The 23,043-nt window shown below is 44.6% G+C and overlaps 1 protein-coding gene across 1 annotated transcript in view; it reads right to left on the reverse strand.

The window, feature by feature from the left end:
• LOC115466518 overlaps positions 1-23,043 on the reverse strand; it is a 63,225-nt gene that overhangs the window by 27,081 nt on the left and 13,101 nt on the right. The window contains exons 2-3 of the mRNA XM_030197840.1: positions 17,951-18,160; positions 7,069-7,108 (exon numbers count right to left, since the gene is read on the reverse strand). Coding sequence (XP_030053700.1) covers positions 7,069-7,108; positions 17,951-18,160 — 250 coding nt within the window. The remainder of the gene's footprint in view (positions 1-7,068; positions 7,109-17,950; positions 18,161-23,043) is intronic.

Here is a 23,043-nt window from a genome sequence, read left to right on the forward strand (position 1 = left end):
GCTATGTGAGTTCCAGCTCTGTCTATCGGGTCAGCACCCACATAATTCCCCCCCCCAAAAGCTCCCAAGCCCCCTCCCACCCCTCCCATCAATGCCCCTTCTTTCCTTCCTTCCCTCCCTCCCCCAGCCCTATATTAAGATCTCCTCCGCAAGACCCCTAACCCTGCCTCCCCTCAACCATGAAGATAGGTCCCTGGGCTTACCTACATTATTGTTGGTCCAGCAGGGTTGTTGGGGGCAAGAGTGAGGTGGCTGTGATCTTGCCCCCAACCGACCTCGCTGGACCACCAGGGATGTAGGCAAGCCTGGGGACTTACCTTCATGGTTTAGGGGGAGGGGGTTGCAGGGTCTTACAGGGGTGGGGGGTCTTGCAAGGGGATCTTAATATGGGGCTGGGGTAGGGAAGGAGGGAAAGATGGGACATTGTCAGGAGGGGTGAGAGAGAGCTCAGGGTCCTTTTCAAAAAAATAAATACAAACAAAAAAAGTTATGCAGCCCTGGCCCAATCAGTTGGGGCTGCATAACTCATGCGGCCCTGGCTAAATATCAGCCAGGTCCGCATAACCTCCGGCATCCTGTCCACCCCAAATTATCCCCCATGTCTGGACATAGCCCAGCACTGAATATTGGGGGATAATTTAGCCGGTGACAATCAACATTTAAAAAAACGCTGACCACCACTGGCTGAATATTGGGGGGAATGTGATCACATTCCAAACGCTTAGGAGCCAAATCTGTGGGTGTTGTGAGCTCTTAAGCCCCACCAATATTGAACAAACTCCTTGATGATGTTCAGGGAAAGGTAATTTCCATTGAGTTTAGTATCCCCAATAATTTTGAAAAGCTGGCTCCTCAGCTTACCATCTATGTGGGTGCCTGAGACCATTGGAGGTAAAGTGCCTTGCCCAAGGTCACAAAGCATGTCTGTGGCAGAAGGGACGTCCAAATCGGTATAATCGAAAGCCGATTTTGGATGTCCCCAACTGCACTCCGTCGCAGGGATGGCCAAAGTTCAAGGGGGCATGTTGGAGGCGTAGCGAAGGCGGGACTTGGGTGTGTCTAACACTTGGACGTCCTTGACCCATAATGGAAAGAAGGAAAGGCGTCCCTGACGAACACTTGGACGTTTCACCCGGACCTGTTTTTATTACGACTAAGCCACAAAAAGGTGCCCGAACTGACCAGATGACCACCGGAGAGAATTGGGGATGACCTCCCGTTACTCCCCCAGTGGTCATTGGCCACTGTTGGAAACAGGATACTGGGCTTGCTGGACCTTTGGACTCTCCCAGTGTGGCAATACTTATGTACTTATGTACTTAAAGAATAAGATAGCCCTCTATGCACCTTTGAGACCTCTAAGATCATTTCAAGGAGCATCGTTATCTGTATCCTCGTCAAAAGAAATTATACGATGTGATACCCACCAACGAGCCTTCTCAGGAATGACCCCCACGCTCTGGAACTTACTCCAAGGAGCTATACCAAACTCAAGACTATCTCTACTTCAGGAACCCGGTGAAAACCTGGCTCTTCTCCCAAGCTTTTACTAAATATGGCAACCGGCTATCCACTCACTCCACATCTGGACTAGTTTGGAGTATACTCTGTAACTTATACCATATTAGCCCTCTCCTCAAGTCACTACACTGGCTCCTTATCTGTTTCCGCACACAGTTCAAACTCCTCTTATTGCCTTACAAGTGCATTCACTCTGCAGCTCCTCAGTACCTCTTCACTCTTAACTCTCCCTACACTCGTCCCCGGGAACTCTGTTCACTGGGTAAATCTCTCTTATCTGCACCCTTCTCCTCAACTGCTATCTCCAGACTGTTCCTTTTATCTTGCTGCACCATATGCCTGGAATAGATTCCCTTAGCCGGTACATCAAGCTCCATCTCTGGCCGTCTTCAAATCTAGGCTAAAAGCTCACCGTTTTTTTTTTTAATTTTTATTGTCACCAATGCGATACATAGGCACATCTACAATGTTGCAGGTGGTATCAAAAGCAGTTCCATACAGTAGATAGCCTGAACAGTATCCAATAATAAACAGAGATTTAACAACTTAGGTTTTGAAGCTCACCGTTTTGATGCTGCTTTTAACTCCTAACCCTTATTCACTTGTTCAGTACCCATATTTTATCGTTCCCACCTTAGTAATTCCCTTATCCCTTATTTGTCCTGTTTGTCTGTCCTAATTAGATTGTAAGCTCTGTCGAGCAGGGACTGTCTCTTCATGTTCAGGTGTACAGCGCTGCGTACGTCTAATAGAGCTATAGAAATGATAAGTAGTAGTAATAGTAGTCTTTGGGATTCCGGAATCTTGCATTGCTACTCTTTGGGATTCCGGAATCTTGCTGCTGTTTGTCCTTATCCCTTATTTGTCCTGTTTGTCTGTCCTAATTAGATTGTAAGCTCTGTCGAGCAGGGACTGTCTCTTCATGTTCAAGTGTACAGCGCTGTGTACGTCTAGTAGCGCTATAGAAATGCTAAGTAGTAGTAGTTCTTTATACCCGTACTCAGCTGTATATATAATTTGCCTTCAATTTAGCAACCCATCATTTATTCCAGTGACTTTGTCCCACTCAGCTTGTCCTGTCTGTAAATCTCATCTGTACTTGCCCTCTCAGCTGCCTATTAAGATGTTTTATACTGACATTATGAGCATCATATTTATCTTATTTGATTGTTCTAAGGTGGTCACTAATATGTAGACATTCTGTCCAATATTTGAAGTGATTTAACTGGACAGAAATGACCGCTGACAGGTTAAATCACTTGTTCGCGGCTATCCAGTCATTTTCACTGGTACTTATCTGGTTATCTCCACTGAAATAACCAGTTAGCACCTAAGTGCAAGCTGGCTACATTGGGGGTGTTCCAGGGACAGACTCAGCACTGGGTCGGTTATGTTTAGATATTCAATACTTAATCGTCTGACTTTAGCCATAACTGTGACCACAGAAATCACAGTTCTATCTTTATCGCTAGCCCATGGCCAGTTAAGTTCTGAATATTGACTTAACTGGTTATATGCTAGCCGGTACTGTTTCCTGTGAGCTGAGTGGGAGTCCTCCACCTACAGTCCTACCAGTGGGGGGTGCTGTTGCACTATCACATTTTCACTAGTGAAGAACAGGCAAGCTGTGCAGGAATCCAGGGAATGTGCCTGTTCCTAGTGACTGAAAACCCAATATTGAAGCACCACCCCCTACTGGCACCAATGCAGTTGGAAGACTGCTGCTAAGCTTAGAGGGAACAAAGCTAGCCGGCTATGCATAAACCAGATATTCAATGCTGAAGCCCGGACATGGCCCTGCATTGAATATTCAGGAATAACGTCGGTGGTAGTTGGTAAAATGCTCACTGCCACTGGCTGAATATTGACTCCATTGTATCTATCCTATCTGTGTTATTTGAATGTTCTAATGTGAGTCTATTAAGGTGTTTCATTTGTATTGTGCTGACATTGTGAATATCATATCCACGAATGTGCTTTCCATGCTGCCTATTGGGATCTGTTATTTGTACTCGGCTTTCATTCATCATATTTCTATTGCATGATTGGTTCTATTGTGCTGTTAAATGTATGTATATTTCTGATACTGTATCATGTTACTCTTATTTCTAGGATTTATAGGCAGATGATCAAAAACCCTGTGCTGTTCCAAATAGCGCTCTAAAAATAGAGCAGGAACAGCACAGAGCTATATCGCCCCTATGATCAAAGATAAAAGCATACAAATTTAAGCATGCTAATATCTCTGATCATAGGGGAAAAGTGCAGGAGGATTGTGCCTGAGCGCATAATTGTGCCTCCCCCCAAAATAGCAACATGGGGGGGCTGGAGGTCTGGCAGACCCCCAACCCCCCGACCCCCCCCCCCCATGCAAGGGCATAGGGGTCTGGAAGTCCGGTGGATCTCCAGCCCCCCCTAACCTCCAAACACAAAAGAAATCCCTGGTGGCCCGAATTTCTCCCTTATATGGACAGGAAGCCCTGCCCAGTGCAGCCTGGGTGCTGAAATTTTGAAGGTGGTGCTGAAGAGGAGGGAGCGTAATAATCCCTCCTCCAACAAGGAGGTACAGGGGGAGGTGTCCGCTACACTACCAGGGTGGGTGGGGGTTGAGATGGGAGCCCACTTGGGGCACCAGGGATTTGTTTTGCATTTGGGAGGGTTAGGGGGGTTGGAGATCCGTCGGACCTCCAACCCCCATGTCGCTATTTCGGGGGGAGGTTGTGGGGACTTGGGGGCACTAGGCCGCCAGGGTCTCAGTTTTGGAGGGAGGTCCGGGGGTCCACCTTACCCTCCTCTCTCTATCACCTGTCTCTACCCATCCATCCTTTTATTATTATGTTATACTTAATTTCCTACTTTACATAACAACATTCTGTGTTAACTATTACTATGTAAGCCACATTGAGCCTGCTTTTAGTGGAGGGATACAAATATAATAAATAAATAGTGAGGGGCATAATCGAAAGGGACATCCTCATTTCGATTTGGACGTCCCCCATCCAGGGGCGGGGAAACCCTTATTTTCGAAACAAGATGGACGTCCATCTTTTGTTTTGATAATACAGTCAAGGACACCCAAATCCTGAAATTTTGTCATCCTTAGAGATGGTTGTCCCTAGACTTGGTCATTTCTGATTTTCGGCGATAATGGAAACCAAGGACGTCCATCTCAGAAATGACCAAATGCAAGCCATTTGGTCATGGGAGGAGCCAGCATTTCTAGTGCCCTGGTCCCCCTGACATGCCAAGACACCAACCGGGCACCATAGGGGGCACTGCAGTGGACTTCATAAATTGCTCCCAGGTACATACAGTAGCTCCCTTACTTTGTGTGCTGAGCCCCCCAAACCCCCCCGAAAACCCACTACCCACAACTGTACACCACTACAATAGCCCTTACGGGTGAAGAGGGGCACCTAGATGTGGGTACAGTGGGTTTGTGGTGGGTTTTGTAGGGCTCACTGTTTGCTCCACAAACATAACAGGTGGGGGGGGGGGATGGGCCTGGGTCTGCCTGCCTGAAGTGCACTGCACCCACTAAAACTGCTCAAGGGACCTACATATTGCTGTGATGGACCTGAGTATGACATCTGAGGCTGGCAAGCAATATTTTTAAAGATCTTTTTTGAGGGTGGGAGGGGGTTAATGACCACTGGGGGAGTAAGCGGAGGTCATCCCTGATTCTCTCAGGTGGTCATCTGGTCATTTTGGGCACCTTTTTGTGCCTTGGTTGTAAGAAAAACATGACCAGGTAAAGTCAGGGACGTCCTTGTTTCTTTCAATTATGGGTCGAGGACGTGTTAGGCATGCCCAAGACCCACCTTCGCTACGCCTCCGATATGCCCCCTTGAACTTTGGCCATTCCTGCGACGGAAAGCAGCTGGGGACGTGAATTTGGATGACCCTGGGAGAAGGACGTCCATCTTTCAATTTGTGTTGAAAGATGGGCGTCCTTCTCTTTCGAACATGAGCCCAAGTGGCAGCCCAGGCTGCTTGACTCTGACAGGCAGGGGTGTGGGGGTGGGAACAGAGTCTTAGCCCTAACACTAGCTCTGAGCTGGCGTAAAGTTAAGGTGCTATTCTGCTACGATTAGAACACTGTACTCTGATCATTGGGGCAGAATACCGCAGAGCTCATTTAAATATAATATACATAAGCTCTGCTACTGCAGAGCTCATTTAAATATAATATACATAAGCTCTGCTACTGCAGAGCTCATTTAAATATAATTTAAATGAGCTGTGCAGTGTTCTTGCACTCTTGCTGGATGCCCTTTGATCATGGGCACTGTGTAAATGCGGGCGCTAGTGGCCTGTAGTGCCCACATTTACTTTTGATCATCTGGGCACGTTTGCCATCTCCAAGTTTACTTCATTGATTGCATTTATGCTTATGTTTGATCATTTCACTATTGTTATGCTGTTTAACATAATTGTACGTTTTATGTCAAGCTGTACCTGATATACACTGTTTTAGGCTGAATCTCTTCTGCTGTTTGCCTATATTCCTGGATTTCTAGGGTTGTTAATACTTCTTTGTCCCTGACACACATTGTTGGCAATTTGCATTTTTCTCCTTACATGACCTTCCTCAGATGTATGCCCTCAGGATTTTTTCCTCCAAGTTTCAAGTTTCAACATTATTCTGTTTTTGGTATTTGATATACTGCCCTAGGGCACAGGCCATCAGAGTGTTTTACATTCCATATATGTATAATAGTAATTGAACCCAGCAACTAGGATTGAAATCAAGCAAGGAAAGACTGAAACAGGAACTCCAGAGGACAGAACTAGGTGTTGAAAAAAAATTCAAACTGGCTCATCCTGCTTCTGCACTATTTATTTATTTATTTATTATTAGGATTCACTTGTGGTGGAAAGTGTGAGCACTCCAAAACCCACCAAAAATCTACTGTACCCACATACAGGTGACACCTGCAGCCATAACGGCTATTACAGTGGTGTACAGTTGGGTACAGTAGGTTTTTGGTCAGTTTTGGAGGGCTCACTATACAATATAAGGGAGCAATGGTGAGATGTGTACTTCAGACCTTTTATGTGAAGTCCACTGCAGTGCTCCCTAGGGTGCTGCATTCTCCTGGGCTTGAGTTTGTGCGTTTTTCACGTGGACTTTTTTTTTTAAAGATGGACCAAAAAGCTAAGCAAACAGAGCACAAAAACATCTAGCAAATAGTCATTTTTGAAAAAAAAAGAAAGATAGACATTTTTCTGTTTTGAAAAAGGCTATATTTCCCACTTGAATTTTTGACATTTTGAGAAAAACATTCAAAGTTAGACTTAGACGTCATATCAAAAATGCCTCTCCATGTTACTTTGCACTTCTTTGTATTAAATATTAACTGCCAAACCTTCTAATATTTGTAAATCTCTTCTCATGTTTTCTACTCCCTCTGGGGTGTCCACTGTGTTAGAAATCTTGTCATCCACAAAAGGCAAATTTTGCCTTCAAATCCTTTGGCAAAATATCACTTAGAAATATATTAGAGTTGGCCTCAGTACCGATCCTTGAGGCACTCCATTACTCACCTTCTTTTCTCTGATTCCATTTACCACCACCCTTTATCATCTGTAAATCAACCGTTTTTCAAAATAGTTCACCACTTTGAGTCTTAATTTCAGAACGCTCAGGTTATTTATGAGTCTTCTGTGAGGAACTAGATCAAAAGCTTTGATGAAATCCAAGTAGATTACATCTAGTGCATGTTCTTTATTCAGTTCTCTGGTCACTCAGTCAAAGAAATCAATCAAATTCATTTTGCAGCATTTACCTTTGTAAAACCATGTTGCGTCAAATCTTGTAATCCATTGGACTCCAGGAGGTTCACTATCCTGCCCTTCAGCAGTGTCTCCATTATTTTTTCAAACACCAAAGTAAAACTTAGCAGCCTGTAGTTTCCTACTTTTTCTCTGTCACTGTTTTTGTGAAGATGGACCATATCCGCTTGGCAGGTCTGATATCGGACCACAAAGGGGTAGAGAGAAGGGAGAAGGGGAGAGGTGGAGGTGGGGATGAGAGGGACAGGAAGTTCAGAAGAATGTATACCTGACAGGGGGAGCCTGAGCTAAGATTGGGGGGCCTGGGCCCCCAAGGCCTCCCATATCTACACCCCTGAATGTTAGGACAGTTGAAAGGCTCCCATGCTAACCTTGCACCTGTCTGAATATTATCCAGGGTTAACTCCATGCTTACAAGCTGTTTATCACTGTGGGTTGAACATTCACTCCCTATTTGTTATTCATGATGCATCACACTGTTTAACTACTGTTCTGAAAATATACGGGTCAAGTAGATCTTTGCACTCTGTTCATTCTGTCGCTTACTAAAATATACGTTGCTGAAACACAATCTTGCTCATTTTCTATGTCAGATCTGGAGGAATAGAATAGACTTCCTGTTTCTCTGGAATTGCTGACTGACAAGGTGGGTTTTAAAAAGCCGATGAAGGTTCTCCTGCTTATGCAGGCCTTTTGACTTATATTGTCACAGGTCTTTACATTGTCGTGTGGGCTTTTGAATTACTATTGACTGACATGATGGGATTTATGAAGTAATTGAAGGCCTCTTGGTACTCACTCCCGATATTCAGGTTTTCTAAATGCTGACTATCGCCTGCTAAAATAGAGTCTGATACTCTACTCAGGGCAATGCCCGGGCATTGGATTGAATATGCAGGATCTGCTGCTTCACCTGGAAGTTATGTGGATATGGTTGATATTCAGCACTGTATCTGTATACCTAACCAGGCAACCTTAGGACTGTCGTTTCTGCTTTTATCTATGTACACCACTTTGATGGTCTGACCCTAAGCGGGTAATCAAATAAACGCACCTTGAACCTTGCTAGTTAAGTATATGTGGAAGTAAGTACAGCAGATCAGTGAGCGGTCCAAAGTATTCTTTATTGTAGAATCACAATCAAATAAAAAGCCCGATATCCAGCGATATCACAGCGCATGAGTGCAAGCTGCCATTTCATCTGGAGAACCCCACCATTTGGAAGTAGAGATTGCGCTGGTTTTTATTTCCTTGGTACCTTTGTCTCCTGACTACCAACCATATATAATTATCATTATTACACACCATACAGTTGGTTTGAAGTTGAAGATTACATATAGCCCCTGACACAGCCCTTCAAGGGCGAAACACGGGCTGTGTCGGGCTTTTTATTTGATTGTGATTCTACAGTAAAGAATACTTTGGACCGCTCACTGATCTGCTTTGCTTACTTCCAGATTGGATCTTGCAGATCGTTTACTTTGTTGCTTCTTAGGACCTAGTTAAGTCCCAAAATCATGGAATAAACTACTGAATGCTATAAAAACAACGCATGACTTGACAACCTTCTGGAAGTTACTGAAGACGCACCTATTCGAAGAGACTTACAATAAAAATCCTCCTTAATGACTTGATTCCATTCTACATCTAAACCAACTAATACTAATTCCTTCTAATTTGATTATGTTAATCACATTATCACTATTGGTCATTATATCTTACCTGTTTTATTTTGTGTTATGTAAATAATTCTACTGACCTATCTACCTAATTTCTTACACAGTAATATGTTAAATTAGACCATACCTCTTACTCTGTTTATGATTATACCTTTTGCAACATAGTGTAAGCCACATTGAGCCAGCAAATAGGTGGGAAAATGTGGGGTACAAATGCAGCAAATAAATAAATAAATAAATATGGGCACTGACACTGAATATCGCCAGAGCCTAGATAACTCCTGGCTGCACCCTGATTCTGTTACTGGACTGACCTACCACTGCATGGATTTTGCTTGGGCAGTTGAATCTAATATTCAGGGGCACTGTTCTGTTAAACGCCATTGAATATTGGCAACTGGCCATTTCAGTATCATTCAAGCAAAAATAAATTAATTAAACAAGCATGTTTAACTTTCAATGCAGTTACGTACCATTTGCTTACTGCCTCAGAAGTGCTCGATTTTTACTACTCAAGGAAAGTAAAATGTACTTTAATTTATAGTGCACAATTTCCTCCACCTATGACACACTGGGCTTCTGAAATATGAATATATTAGGAATGTGTTCACAGGGTTGGGGATGGGGCAAAGAGAGCAGTTTCACAGATACTTTTGGATTTCCAAAAAGTACATTCTTGGGTTTCACAGAAAAAAAGGTCAGCACCAATAGCAGGTACAGATTTGTGTGTATACTTTCCCTGAGCCACTTTTCAAAGGGGAATTTTTTCCTTTGAAAATTGATGTACACTGTAGATAAAAGGTGCTCGCAGATTTTACATATACGCACTTTGAAATTTGCCACATTAGAGTACAGTGTTAGGAAAAGTGTTCAGGGGTTGGTTTTAAATATGAGCAGTTGTATGCTTTTGTACTCAGAACTGCAAATGACCAAATGTGAAGACAATAAAACTGATTTAGATTAAGAAAGAGCTTCTGCAGAGAGTCAAACTTTTACATCTGTCAGTGGGGATTTTATATGTCATCTGGGAAATATCTAGCAAGAGCAGTGTATTTGGGAACAACCTAGCAGATTGTGACGTTCATTTTTGAAGGAATCAACAAGCACAGAAGAACAAAAAACCTTTGCACAGGTCAATGCAAGCAGGCAAACACAGTGAATATGCATATTTTTGAATAAATCTTCTGATGTTTTTTCTACGTCATCTTTTGTGTCACCTTCGCTGTGTTTGCCTGCTCATTTTTGAAGAACGGCCAAAGAAACGTCCTTCTGCTGAAAATGTCCAAAAGCAAAAATAGGATGTATTTCACTGCAGTTCTTCCAAATGGCAAGGAGGTGTATTGGAGGTGTGTTTTGGGTGGGAATAGGGTGGGCACAAAATTAAAAATCCAAGAAGTAGGGGTGGACCAAGAAATCTCCTCAGCTGAAGGTCAGTTAAAACAACTTTATTGAGCACCACACGTGAATATGACCCGACACGAGGTTGCGTTTCAAAGGAAAAACCGTCTGCTTCATGGGTCGGACACTTACAGTTGGAAATCACACAACATAGGTGCAGAATAATATAACTTGTAATGATAAACCCCTGAACAACAGTGAGAACCAGTTAGACGCCATTAAGCTTGCCACCTATATTGTGTGATTTCCAACTTTAAGTGTTCAAACCCTGAAGCAGATGGTTTTTCCTGTCGAAACATGGCCTCGTGTTGGGTCACATACATGTGTGATGCTGAATAACTGTCGCGTTCTCGAGGGCCTTGGCATTCTGTCAGGCTTTTTCCTCGGGAACCCTGGGTACGTGAGTCCTTGGACCACGGCTGAGGAGCGGCGGTGGCAGGCAAGATCACCTTCGGAGCAGAGAAGAGACAAGGCTGGACTGGAACCCCGGACTGGAGTCCTGCACTGGAACACTCGGGACTGGAATGCACCGGACCGGAACACACTGGAGTAGGCTTCACCTACGCTTAGCTGCCTTTCCCTGAGGGTTGAGCCCTCAGGTTTGAGCAGCCGGTAGGGCTTACAGGAAACCCAGAACTGGAACCAGCAACAGGAACAACCGGAGTCAGGATCCAGCGGTGCTCCCAGGTACCTAGGTTAAAGCAAGGCAGACAGGCAGGGAAGAGGACACAGGAGCTACATACAAGCTAAGCTCAAGGGAATGGGAATGACAGCTACGCTTGCCAGAGGAAGGGTTAGACTGGAGCTTTAGTAGCTAACAGATAGAAAGGAGAGAAATGGCTGCAGCATCAGCCGCTGACCAACCACAGACAGGGAGTAGCACCACTGCACAGGGATAACAGAAAGGCTAGAAGCCCGCAGAGAATAATAAACACAGAAAAGCTGAAAGCCTGCAGGTCAGAGAGATACACCCAGAAAGGCTAGAAGCCCACAGAAAGGCTGGAAACCCCCAGGCTGCAGTAATACCCCCAGAAGGCCTGGAAGCCCACAGGTAAAAGGGATATACGCAGATAGACTGGAGGCCCTCAGAGCAATGGGCACAGAAGAGCTGGAAGCCCACAGAGCAATAGACACAGAAGGGCTGAAAGCCCACAGAGCAATAAACACAGAAGGGCCAGAAGGCCCACAGAGCAATAAACACAGAAGGGCCAGAAGGCAAGGCCCACAGGTGATAGTAACTCGCAAAGCAGAAGGACTGGAAGCCCACAAGAAAAGACAAGGAAAGCTAACTGTGCAAACAGCACACTAACTTTGGGACCTAAGGCACTGCGGAGGCATTGGCAATGCAAAGGCTCAGAATGCCAGCACAGCACTTCCTTGTGAAGGCTCTCATTGATGAGGTCACCAGCAGCAGGACAGAAGCAGGAAGTACCTTGACCCCAAAGAGAGGCTTGACACACATAGGAAGTGAGCCCACAGGAAAGACAAGCAGGAGCCATCTTGGAAGCTGGCATAGAGCTGGTGGCAGCCATTTTAGATGCTGGCTCCCCAGAGAGGCATTGCACACACAGGTGAGGTCTAGTGAAGCAATCAGCACACAGAGCCAGAGACAAGACTAACACAAAGACAGACAGAAGCCAGCAGAGCTGCTGACCCCCAGAAAGAAGGTAAGGCTGAGGGTGGTCACGGCCACAGATGTGACAATAACGTTGTTTTAACTGGACTACATGTAGGGGTTCTTACCTTTACCTTTGGGTTGTTCTCTAGTGCACAAAATTAAGACATCTTTCAGCTATAGTGGAACAGGAAGAAACATCCAAGGCAAAAAAGAAGGATGTTTGGATTTAGACCAGTTTCATTCTTGCTCAAGGTTATCAATAGAAATCAAACAAAATAAAACATGGAAAAGAAAATAAGATGATACCTTTTTTATTGGACATAACTTAATACATTTCTTGATTAGCTTTCGAAGGTTGCCCTTCTTCGTCAGATCGGAAATAAGCAAATGTGCTAGCTGACAGTGTATATAAGTGAAAACATTCAAGCATTACTATGACAGTCTGACAGGGTGGGAGGATGGGGGTGGGTCGGAGGTATGCATGGGGACATCAAAGTATATCATTGATATTCTAACAGGATGGGTGTGGATAGGTGAGGGGTAGGGTGATCAACAGAGACATACAGCTTTATGGTTTATAATGGGCTAGGAACCCCAGATCCTTGGTAAGTCCTTTCTGTTGGGTGTTAAAATATTCAATCAGTCTGACTTCAAAGGTCTTACGTTCTTGTATGGTTTTAAAGTTACCTTTCAGTATTCTCACTGTGAAATCACTGGTACAGTGTCCTGGTTCTGTGAAGTGCTGTCCCACCGGGGTGGGGGCCCTACTGGCTGTGTTGTTCATGTGATGTCTATGTAAATTGAATCTTGTCTTAAGCATCTGGCCTGTTTCTCCAATAAAAAAACCTTCGTTACATTTTTTACACTGAATGATATATACCACATTGGAAGATGAGCAAGTGAAAGATCCCTTTATGTTGAATATCTTTCCTTTGTGGATAACTGTGAAATATTTTGGCATAGTTTGCAACTGGATAAATTACAGGGACGTGTGCCCTTCTGTTCCTTTTCAGTCTGTGATGGAAGTTTACTTCTGATTAGCTTGTGTTTTAAGTTGGGTGGCTGTCGGAAGGCCAGTACTGGTGGGGATGGGAATATCTCTTTCAGTAATTCATCCTCCTGGAGTATAGGTTGTAGATCTCTTATGATTTTCCTCAGTTTTTCCAGCTCTGGATTGTATGTCACTACAAGGGGGATTCTGTCTGTGGATTTTTTCTTTTTGTACTGTAGCAGATTCTCCCTGGGTGTTTTGAGGGAGGAGGCAATATTCTTGGAGGTTATTTTGGGGTTGTAGCCTTTCTGTTTGAAGGATGCAGTCAGGCTTTTAAGGTGTCTGTCTCTGTCCCCTGGGTCAGAGCAGATACGGTGGTATCTTGTGGCTTGGCTGTAAATGATGGATCTTTTTGTATGTTGTCAGCCGCTCCTCCCGGCCGCGTAATTGTCTCTCTCACTTATCCGTGCTGTCCGCTTCCGACTCCACACCCGTCCGTGCAGTTCGCTCTCACTGCCACACAGTTCCGCTAGCAAGGCGGTGCAACACAGTTCAGCTTGCCAGTCTTTTAAACAAAGTTCAGCTAGTCAGACTTTAAACACAGTTCTGCTAGCCAGGCTTCAAACACAGTTCGGCTAGCCCGGCCTTCCAACAAAGTTCAGCTAGTCAGGCTTTGAACACAGTTCTGCTAGCCAGGCTTCAAACACAGTTCGGCTAGCCAGGCTTCCCCACCCCGCCCTCTTCAGCAAGGCCTCAAAACAGTTCAACTTAGCTAGGCTTTAAACCCAGTTCTGCTAGCCAGGCTTCAAACACAGTTCGGCTAGCCAGGCTTTCCAACAACGCCCTCTTCAGCAAGGCCTCAAAACCGTTCAGCTTAGCTAGGCTTTTTTTTCCCCAGCACAGCTTAGCCAGGCTTCAAACACAGTTCGGCTAGCCAGGCTTTCCAACAACGCCCTCTTCAGCAAGGCCTCAAAACCGTTCAGCTTAGCTAGGCTTTTTTGCCCAGCACAGCTTAGCCAGGCTTTTAAAGATCCACCACCCTCACTTGTCAACACTTTACCTCTTGACAACCACCCGCCGGATCTCTCCTGACTATTATTCTTCTCTGATACTTTGGGCTCCTGTAGAAGTCACTCTTCTTCCCCAGCCACTTCCTCTCCCACCTCCCTTTCCTCTTCCACACCTTCTTCTCCTACCTGCTCCAACTCCTCCCATTCCATCCCCTCATTCTCCACCCCCTCCCTCAGGTGTTCCACCCTCTCCTCAGCTGATTCCATCTCCCAATCAGCCCGCTCTCCTTTCCTCTCCTGCAGCTCAGGTACTCGTTTGTCCTCCTCTCTCCTATTCTTCCATGCAGTTTGAAATCTGTGTTCGCTATGCTCCTGCCTCCGCCCCTCCCGCAATGCATTCTGGGATCTGTAGTTTTTCCACTCTGGCTTTTCTCTCTTCCCCCCTTCATTCTGGGCTCTGTGGCTTCTCTGCTTCTCACAATGTGAAGGATGGAAGCTGGAGTTGTGGAGGTAGCTGCATCTGTCTGTGGGTTTCTTGTATATAGATGTATGATTGAATATTTTAACACCCAACAGAAAGGACTTAACAAGGATTTGGGGTTCCTAGCCCATTATAAACCATAAAGCTGTATGTCTCTGTTGACCACCCCACCCCTCACCTATCCACACCCATCCTGTTAGAATACCAATGATATGCTTTGATGTCCCCATGCATACCTCCGACCCACCCCCATCCTCCCACCCTGTCAGACTGGCATAGTAATGCTTGAATGTTTTCACTTATATACACTGTCAGCTAGCACATTTGCTTATTTCCGATCTGATGAAGAAGGGCAACCTTCGAAAGCTAATCAAGAAATGTATTAAGTTATGTCCAATAAAAAAGGTATCATCTTATTTTCTTTTCCATGTTTTATTTTGTTTGATTTCTATTGATAACCTTAAGAGTGGACTAACACGGCTACCACACTCCTCTACTTAAGATGGAAGATTCTTGCTCAAGTAACAAAAAGGTGCTCTGATTGACCATCTGACCACTGAAGGGATTAAGGCATGACTCCTTCCTTAATCTCCCAGTGGTTGCTGTCCCCCGCCCACCCCCTTAAGAAGGGAAACTGAAAAGGGATATCAGTTTCTATGACAGCCTTAGGCATTATGGGCATTCCCAACAGAGCAGCAAACAGCTCCCAGGAGAAGCCTAGTGGTCAGTGCAGTGGACTATTAACAAGGAGACCCAGGTTCAAATCATACTATAGCTAGTTCTTTTTTGGTGAAAATTGTGAGCCCTTGAAAATACAACAAAATACCTACCGTATCTACACATAGGAGACACCTGCAGGCTTGAAGGCTATTGTAGTGGTGAACAGTTAGGTACAGTAGTTTTTTTTTCTGTACCTGGAGGGTTCACAATATATTATGAAGGAGTTAAGCTGAGTTTTGTACCTGGATGCCATTTGTTAAAATCCACTGCACTGACCACTAGGTTGTCCCTCTGCTCTGAAGGGATGTCTGTGTGGCCATTTTTGTACAAATGCTGGCAGACAGATGTCCTTGTCCCTGGTTTTTTGGTGTTCATAATTTGGACATTTCAGTTTTGAAAATGACTGTTCATTTTGGACGTTCTGACATATTTTCGAACAGGATTCTATATAGCGTGACTAGATGCGTGGAAATCCAGGTGGAATCTATAACAACAAGCATAACTTAATTGGTTTAACAAGCTAATTAACATTATTAACAGCTCTTAACAAGCAATAATAAGCACTAATTGGCAATAATTGAAAGCTACGCGCACAAATCGCTAAGTGTATTCCGTAACACACTGCACCTAAATTTTAATGTGCATAGGCAAAAAGGGGCATGGTTATAGGCGGGGATATAGATGTTCAAAAATTTATACGCATTGTTACAGAATGTAGCCCAGTACGCATAAATCTACACATAGAGATTTATGCCACTTTTTCGTTGGTGTAACATAGTAACATAGTAGATGAATGCAGAAAAAGACCTGCACGGTCCATCCAGTCTACCCAACAAGATAAACTCATTACAGAATAGGAAATAAAAATGTGTGTAAGGTCCACATGAATCGCAAATCAAACCATACTTCTTCACTCCTTTGTTCACTACATTGGTTATCAGTTGTTTTCAGAAGACATAGTAACATAGTAGGTGACGGCAGAAAAAGACCCGCACGGTCCATCCAGTCTGCCCAACAAGATAAACTCATATGTGCTACTTTTTGTGTATACCCTACTTTGATTTGTACCTGTCCTCTTCAGGGCACAGTCCGTACAAGTCTGCCAGCACTATCTCCACCTCCCAACCACCAGCCCCGGCACAGACCGTATAAGTCTGCCCAGCACTATCCCCGCCTCCCAACCACCAGCCCCGCCTCCCACCACCGGCTCTAGCACAGACTGTATAAGTCTGCCCAGCACTATCCCCGCCTCCCAACCACCAGCCCCGCCTCCCACCACCGGCTCTAGCACAGACCGTATAAGTCTGCCCAGCACTATCCCTGCCTCCCAACCACCAGCCCCGCCTCCTACCACCAGCTCTGGCACAGACCGTATAAGTCTGCCCAGCATTTTCCCCACCTCCCAACCACCAGTCCCGGCACAGACCGTATAAGTCTGCCCAGCACTATCCCCGCCTCCCAACCACCAGCCCCGCCTCCCAGCACTGGCTCTGTAAATGGGTGTGCATAGAGTTCTAGTCGCAGTGAAGTCTACCTAGGCGTATTCTATATACCATGCGTAAACGTAAACGTTTCTTATAGAATACGCCTAGGCGGAATTGTTTACCGCACAAATTTTTTAGGCGGCATATATAGAATCTCCCCCCCCCCCCCCCACACACACACAATATGGATAATGTAAATACAAGAATAAAAGGAGAGGATAGTTAAGATCAATTTTTACTCATAGAGATTTTCAGTTTGTAAAAATCTGATCACAGAGCTACTACTACTACTACTACTACTATTTAGCATTTCTATAGTGCTACAAGGCGTACGCAGCGCTGCACAAACATAGAAGAAAGACAGTCCCTGCTCAAAGAGCTTACAATCTAATAGACAAAAAATAAATAAAGTAAGCAAATCAAATCAATTAATGTGAACGGGAAGGAAGAGAGGAGGGTAGGTGGAGGCGAGTGGTTACAAGTGGTTACGAGTCAAAAGCAATGTTAAAGAGGTGGGCTTTCAGTCTAGATTTAAAGGTGGCCAAGGATGGGGCAAGACGTAGGGGCTCAGGAAGTTTATTCCAGGCGTAGGGTGCAGCGAGACAGAAGCTACTGAACAAGAGGAGTAAGCTGATACAATCTAAAAAAAGTGGTCCTTTAAAAAAAATCAAACATATAAACGGCGAGTGACCGTACTCACTCGCAAATGCACAGTAGACTTCCCTCTCTGTCCCGCCCCCGCGTCAATACGTGATGACGGGGGGGGGGGGGGGGGCGGGACAGAGAGGGAAACTGCATGAAGGGGAGGGAACCGCCGAGGTCGCCACCGCTCCCCCTCCCCCCCCGAGGTCGCCGCCACTGGTTCACCCACCCCCCCGGAGCCGCCGCCGCCACCCCTCCACCCGGCCCGTCTCTTCGCTATTCAACTTACATCTCCGGAACAGGCAGATCAGCTGAGCTGCCGTTGGCCTTCCTTCCCTACCTGTGTCCCACCCTCGCCGACGTTACGTCACACAAGGGCGGGACACAGGCAGAGAAGGAAGGCCGACGGGAGCTCAGCTGATCTGCATGCTCCGGAGATGTAAGTTGAATAACGAAGAGATGGGCCGGCGTTGGCGGCGACTCGGGGGGGGGGTACCGGCAGCGGCGAACTTGGGGGGAGGGGCCAGCGGCGACCTCGGGGGGAGGGGGCAGCGGCAACCCAATAGCCTGTTTTAACGGGCTCAACGGCTAGTATATATATATATTATACGCTCTGATCTAGAATATGGGTGAGGTTCTTTCCTGTTTTGCAAGGCATTCCTAACATTTCGAGTACACAACATAAGCAACCTAGATCATAATGATGATTAGAATGCATGTTTTGTTCTTCATCTCCATTTTCTTTGTCATTGTTTTCTTTTTCCTTTTCCTCCTTCTTCCCCGTTTCTTCGCCATCTCGCTTGGATCTTACATAAGTATTCTGGAGAGAGAAAAAGACATAACCTTTTAAGTAGTGCAGTTTTTAAGTAGTCGAATTTATTATGTTTAACCTTTTACTTCCATAATCCTCTTACAAAACTGTCCCTTACTAAATGACTTCACTGTCATTAGTGACTTTGAGTATTGAGGTCAGAGAGGGGTATATAATAGATCAAACTCTTGTCATTGGGAAGTCTCCTCGGAGAGGTGTGATTCTGCTGAATTCAGGAACCCACTTAGGCTCATGTTCTTTCTCCTTTAGTTTTCATCTGTGCTGGAAGTTTGGTGGTGAGGAGTTTTGGGCACCTAGGACTGAAAGTCTCTGAAGGTCCAAGAGGATCCAGAAATAAGGAGAGGACCATAGGCGCCCTGTATAAAAGGCTTGGGGAGGCTAAGCCTCCCCAGCCCAACCGTTACCTTCCCCTGCAGGGCTGGGCATGCTTACCCCCCCCCCCTTCGCCACAGTAATGCTGCTATCCCCCTCCTACGTACTACTACCTTGCCGCCCGCCCTGGTGGTGTAGTGGTCTCTGCAGCTGCGGGGTCAGGAAAGAATCCCATTCTTTCCTTCCTGCTGCCGCTACTCCATCTGGCGCTCTCCACTTTGCTGTTCTGTGCATCTCCGCTGCATTTTAAAAATGGCTGCTGAGGCTTCCGCCCGCCGAAGTCTCAGCAGCCATTTTGGGAAAACGGCGGCGCCGCCACCCGCAGCACAGAAGAGAAAAGCAGAGAGCGCCAGAGATGGAGTAGCGACAGTTGGCAGGAAAGCGTGGGATTCTTTCCTGCCCCCGCAGCTGCAGAGGCCACTACACCACCAGGGCAGGCGGGCAGCAAGGTAGGACATTGGTACGCTGGAGGGGGATGGTGGCATTTAATGTGGCGGTGGGGTGGGAGTGGGGGGAGCAGGTTTTGGCACAGTATAAGAAATCACAAGGACAAAATATAAGGAAACCAATGGACTGCATTAGGGGTTTATAGCCCATTTAGTTATGTTAAAACAAATGAGAGATCTGCATGAAAGAAAATATATTTTTTTATTATTTTGACATATGAAAATCACTTGTCCCTGAAACATGCTCAAAACAGAATAATCCATTTACAAAAGAGATGAGGTGAAGATGTGATTCAATGTGCCCCAATGAAAGGAGAGTTTAATTTTACTTTATAACACCAGGTTTCCCAAGGCAGATTACAGCAACAGTTAAGATGAACCCATCAGTAAACAGGATATCCTCACTGAAATTTGGCCAGTGTAGAAAAAGGAGCATAAAATATAGCCTTTATTAGTGCTGTTTCTACTAGCTTCAAACAATTTTTAAGCAATTTTATTTTATGATATTTATATCCATGTAACATGTGGGAAGCTTTCAAATAAATTAAAAAGCTGTCGAGTAAAAAGAAAACAAAAAACTTTTGTTCTTCACATTTTTGAATAGTATACATTGGTTAATACATGCTTTGAGCAACCACTTTATTCTTTGAAATATGATACAAATCTAGTATCTAAATTTAATAAAAGGTATTAAGCACCACCCCTAGCCCCGCCCCCTCTAGCCTCCCCAAACAGTTGGGCTCCCCACCGCCTATGGAGAGGACCAGGGGCTGAAGCTGGAGGAAGAGGAGTTAGTTCCACAATCCTGGATTTTACCACAAATCCTGACTGATTCCTTCAATCAAAAAGGCTGGTGTGGATTAGGAATTGGTTATTGGAGAGAAAACAGAGGGTAGTGTTAAATGACCATTTTTCTCAATGGAGGAGGGTGAACAGTGGAGTGATTCAGGGATCTGTACTGGGGCTGGTGCTATTTCACATATTTATAAATGATCTGGAAGCAGGCGATTGACCATCAATGGGGATGTACAATGTTGACAGATCCCTTAATAATCTTTTTCAAAAATAGCTACACTTCTTCACCGCCGGCAGGTTTTAAGGGATATGCACAAATGGCTGTTTATTTTGGGCTTACCTCCATTTTAAAATCCTGGACATCAGAACTGGGACCATCTCTGGCTTTTTGGAGATCTCAGATGATTGTCCAAATGAGAACAGATCGATGCCAGGTTAAAACATGGGATAGTGTACCTGGGGAACAGTTTCGAAAGCAATGGGAACCTTTATGGATGACTCTGCCCTCACGGGGGAGAAGATTCATACTGAATTTTTGACTGCACTTAGAACTATGTAAGAGGGGTAGGATGATTACCGCTGTATCAGATGGGTATAGATTTAGGATTACGTTACGTTGCGAGGCCACTTGCATTGGATCAGGACTTATTACATGGCAAGGGTAGGGAGGGTGGGGGAGGTGGGGGGGGAGGGTTTGGGGTTCATATTCTGAACATCAAGATGTAAGAACAAACACCACAGAGGCGACCTGGTAGGCGAAGGGTCATAAGAGCGAAGGCTCTTTGCAGCATCTTACATTGAAGGGTATAAAGTCCCAGCCAATAGGAAGTTGATACCATGTGGTCAGGTATTGGGATGCCGACAATTTGGTTCTCTGGATGGTATGGAGCAGTTTTATGCAGGCAATGTTGAAGCGCTATGAGATATACTTTATTATATGTATCTGAGCGTAGGGAAGGGGAAGGGTGTTGGGGTGAAAATGTAAAATGCATGGGAACATGGTTATGAGTTAGATATACTATATTTGTGGTTTGATTTGTGATTATGTACAAGTTTTATGATGTTCAATAAACAGATTTAAACATAAATGATCTGGAAATCGGAATGACGAGTGAGATGATTAAGGGCCTCTTTTATCAGGCTGCTCTAGTGGCTCCTGGTGCGGCAATGCCGACAAAGCCCGTTCACTTTGAATGGACTCTGTCGGAACTGCCACAGGGAAACCACTAGCACGGCTTGATAGAAAGAGGCTCTAAATTTGCAAATGACACAAAAGTATTCAACGTTGTGTAGACACATGCGGATTGTGAAAAATTGTGCAGACTGACATTAGGAAACTGGAAGACTGGGCATCCAGTTGGCAGATGAAATTTAATGTGGACAAATGCAAAGTGATGCACATTGGGAAGAATAACCCAAAACATAGTTACCTCCACCTTAGGAGTCAGCACTTAAGAAAAAAATCTATGTGTTGTTTGTTTATTTATTTATTTATTTATTGCATTTGTACCCCACATTATCCCACCTTTTTGCAGGCTCAATGTGGCTTACAGAGTGTTGTTATGATGCAGTCATTACATTATCTTAAATACATTCAATAATCGGTTGAAGGTGTATGGTTTAGATGTAAGGTGCTAGGTAAGGTATTGTGAAAGGTGTTTTGATGCACCTGAGTAGTTTGAGGAATGGTTTATTAGGATGTATTTAGTAGGCTTTGTTGAAGAGATGTGTCTTCAAAGCTTTGCGAAAGCTGGTTAGATTGTCCATAGTTTTCAGGGCCATGGGTAGTGCTTTCCAGATCTGTGTGCTTTTATATGCAAAAGTAGTAGCCTATGCCTGTTTGTATTTAATTCCTTTGTAGCTGGGGAAGTTCAGATTGAGGAATTTGTGGGCCGAGTTTTTGGCGTTTCTAGGCGGTAGGTCCACTAGGTTTAACATATAGAGTGGGGCATCTGCGTGGATGATTTTGTGGACGGTTGTACAGATCTTGAACTCAATTCGTTCCTTGAGTGGTAGCCAGTGTAGTTTCTCTCAGAGGTTTTGCCCTTTCGTATTTAGTTTTTCCAAAGATGAGTCTGGCAGCGGTGTTCTGGGCTGTTTGGAGTTTTTTAATGGTCTGTTCTTTACAGCCTGCGTATAAAGAGTTACAGTAGTCCAGGTGACTTATCACTAATGAATGTACTAGGGTGCGGAAGATGTTTCTTGGGAAAAAAAGGTTTTATTCTCTTAAGTTACCACATCGAGTGGAACATTTTTTTCGTTATATTCTTCACGTGGGTCTCGAGTGTGAGGTTTCGGTCAATAGTGACTCCAAGAATTTTCAGGTTTTCTGAGATAGGAAGTGTGCCGTTTGGTGTGGTTATGGTAGTATAGTTGTTTGTGTTGTATTGGGAAGTGAGAACTAGACATTGAGTTTTTTTTGCGTTCAGTTTTAGCTGGAATGAATCCGCCCAAGAATGCATGATTTGGAGGCTCTGGTTGATCTCGTTGGTTATTTCGTTTAGGTTACTTTTGAACGGGATGTAGATCGTGACATCATCCGCATATATGTAGGGGTTGAGGTTGTGATTGGCTAGAGGTTTGGCTAGTGGTATCATCATAAGGGTGAAGATAGTTGGCGAAAGGGGGGATCCCTGGGGAACTCCACATTCCGGTGTCCAAGGTGGTGATCTGTCATTGTTCGTTGTTACTTGGTAGGATCTGGTGGTGAGGAATCCTTTGAACCATTTGAGAACTGGGCCTCCAATTCCGAAGTATTCTAACAGGTGTAGTAATATTCTATGATCTACCATGTCGAAGGCACTAGACATGTCGAATTATAGTACGAGTATGTTCTTGCCTGTTGCAATAGTTATTTTGAATGAATTCATTGCAAACACTAGTACAGTTTCAGTATACGCAGAAATCTTCTGCTCAGTGTGCGGCAGCAGCCAAAAAAGCAAACAGAATGTCAGGAATTATTAGGAAGGGATGCAAAATAAGACCAAGAATATTATAATGCCTCTGTATTTATTTATTTATAGTTCATTTGTATCCTACATTTTCCCACACATGCAGGCACAATGTGGCTTACAGAAGAATTTAGCAAAGAAATTACAATTTGTGAAGATGCAGATAAAGTGAACAAAAGGATATACAGTGAGGAAATTAGAAAGCCATGGGATAGGAGATAATGTCCTACTGTGGATTAAAAACAGAGAGTAGGGTTAAATGGTCAGTATTCTCAATGGAGAAGGGCAGATAGTGGGGTTCTCTAGG

This window comes from Microcaecilia unicolor, chromosome 1 (genome assembly GCF_901765095.1).
Source record: "Microcaecilia unicolor chromosome 1, aMicUni1.1, whole genome shotgun sequence".
NCBI lineage: Eukaryota > Metazoa > Chordata > Amphibia > Gymnophiona > Siphonopidae > Microcaecilia > Microcaecilia unicolor.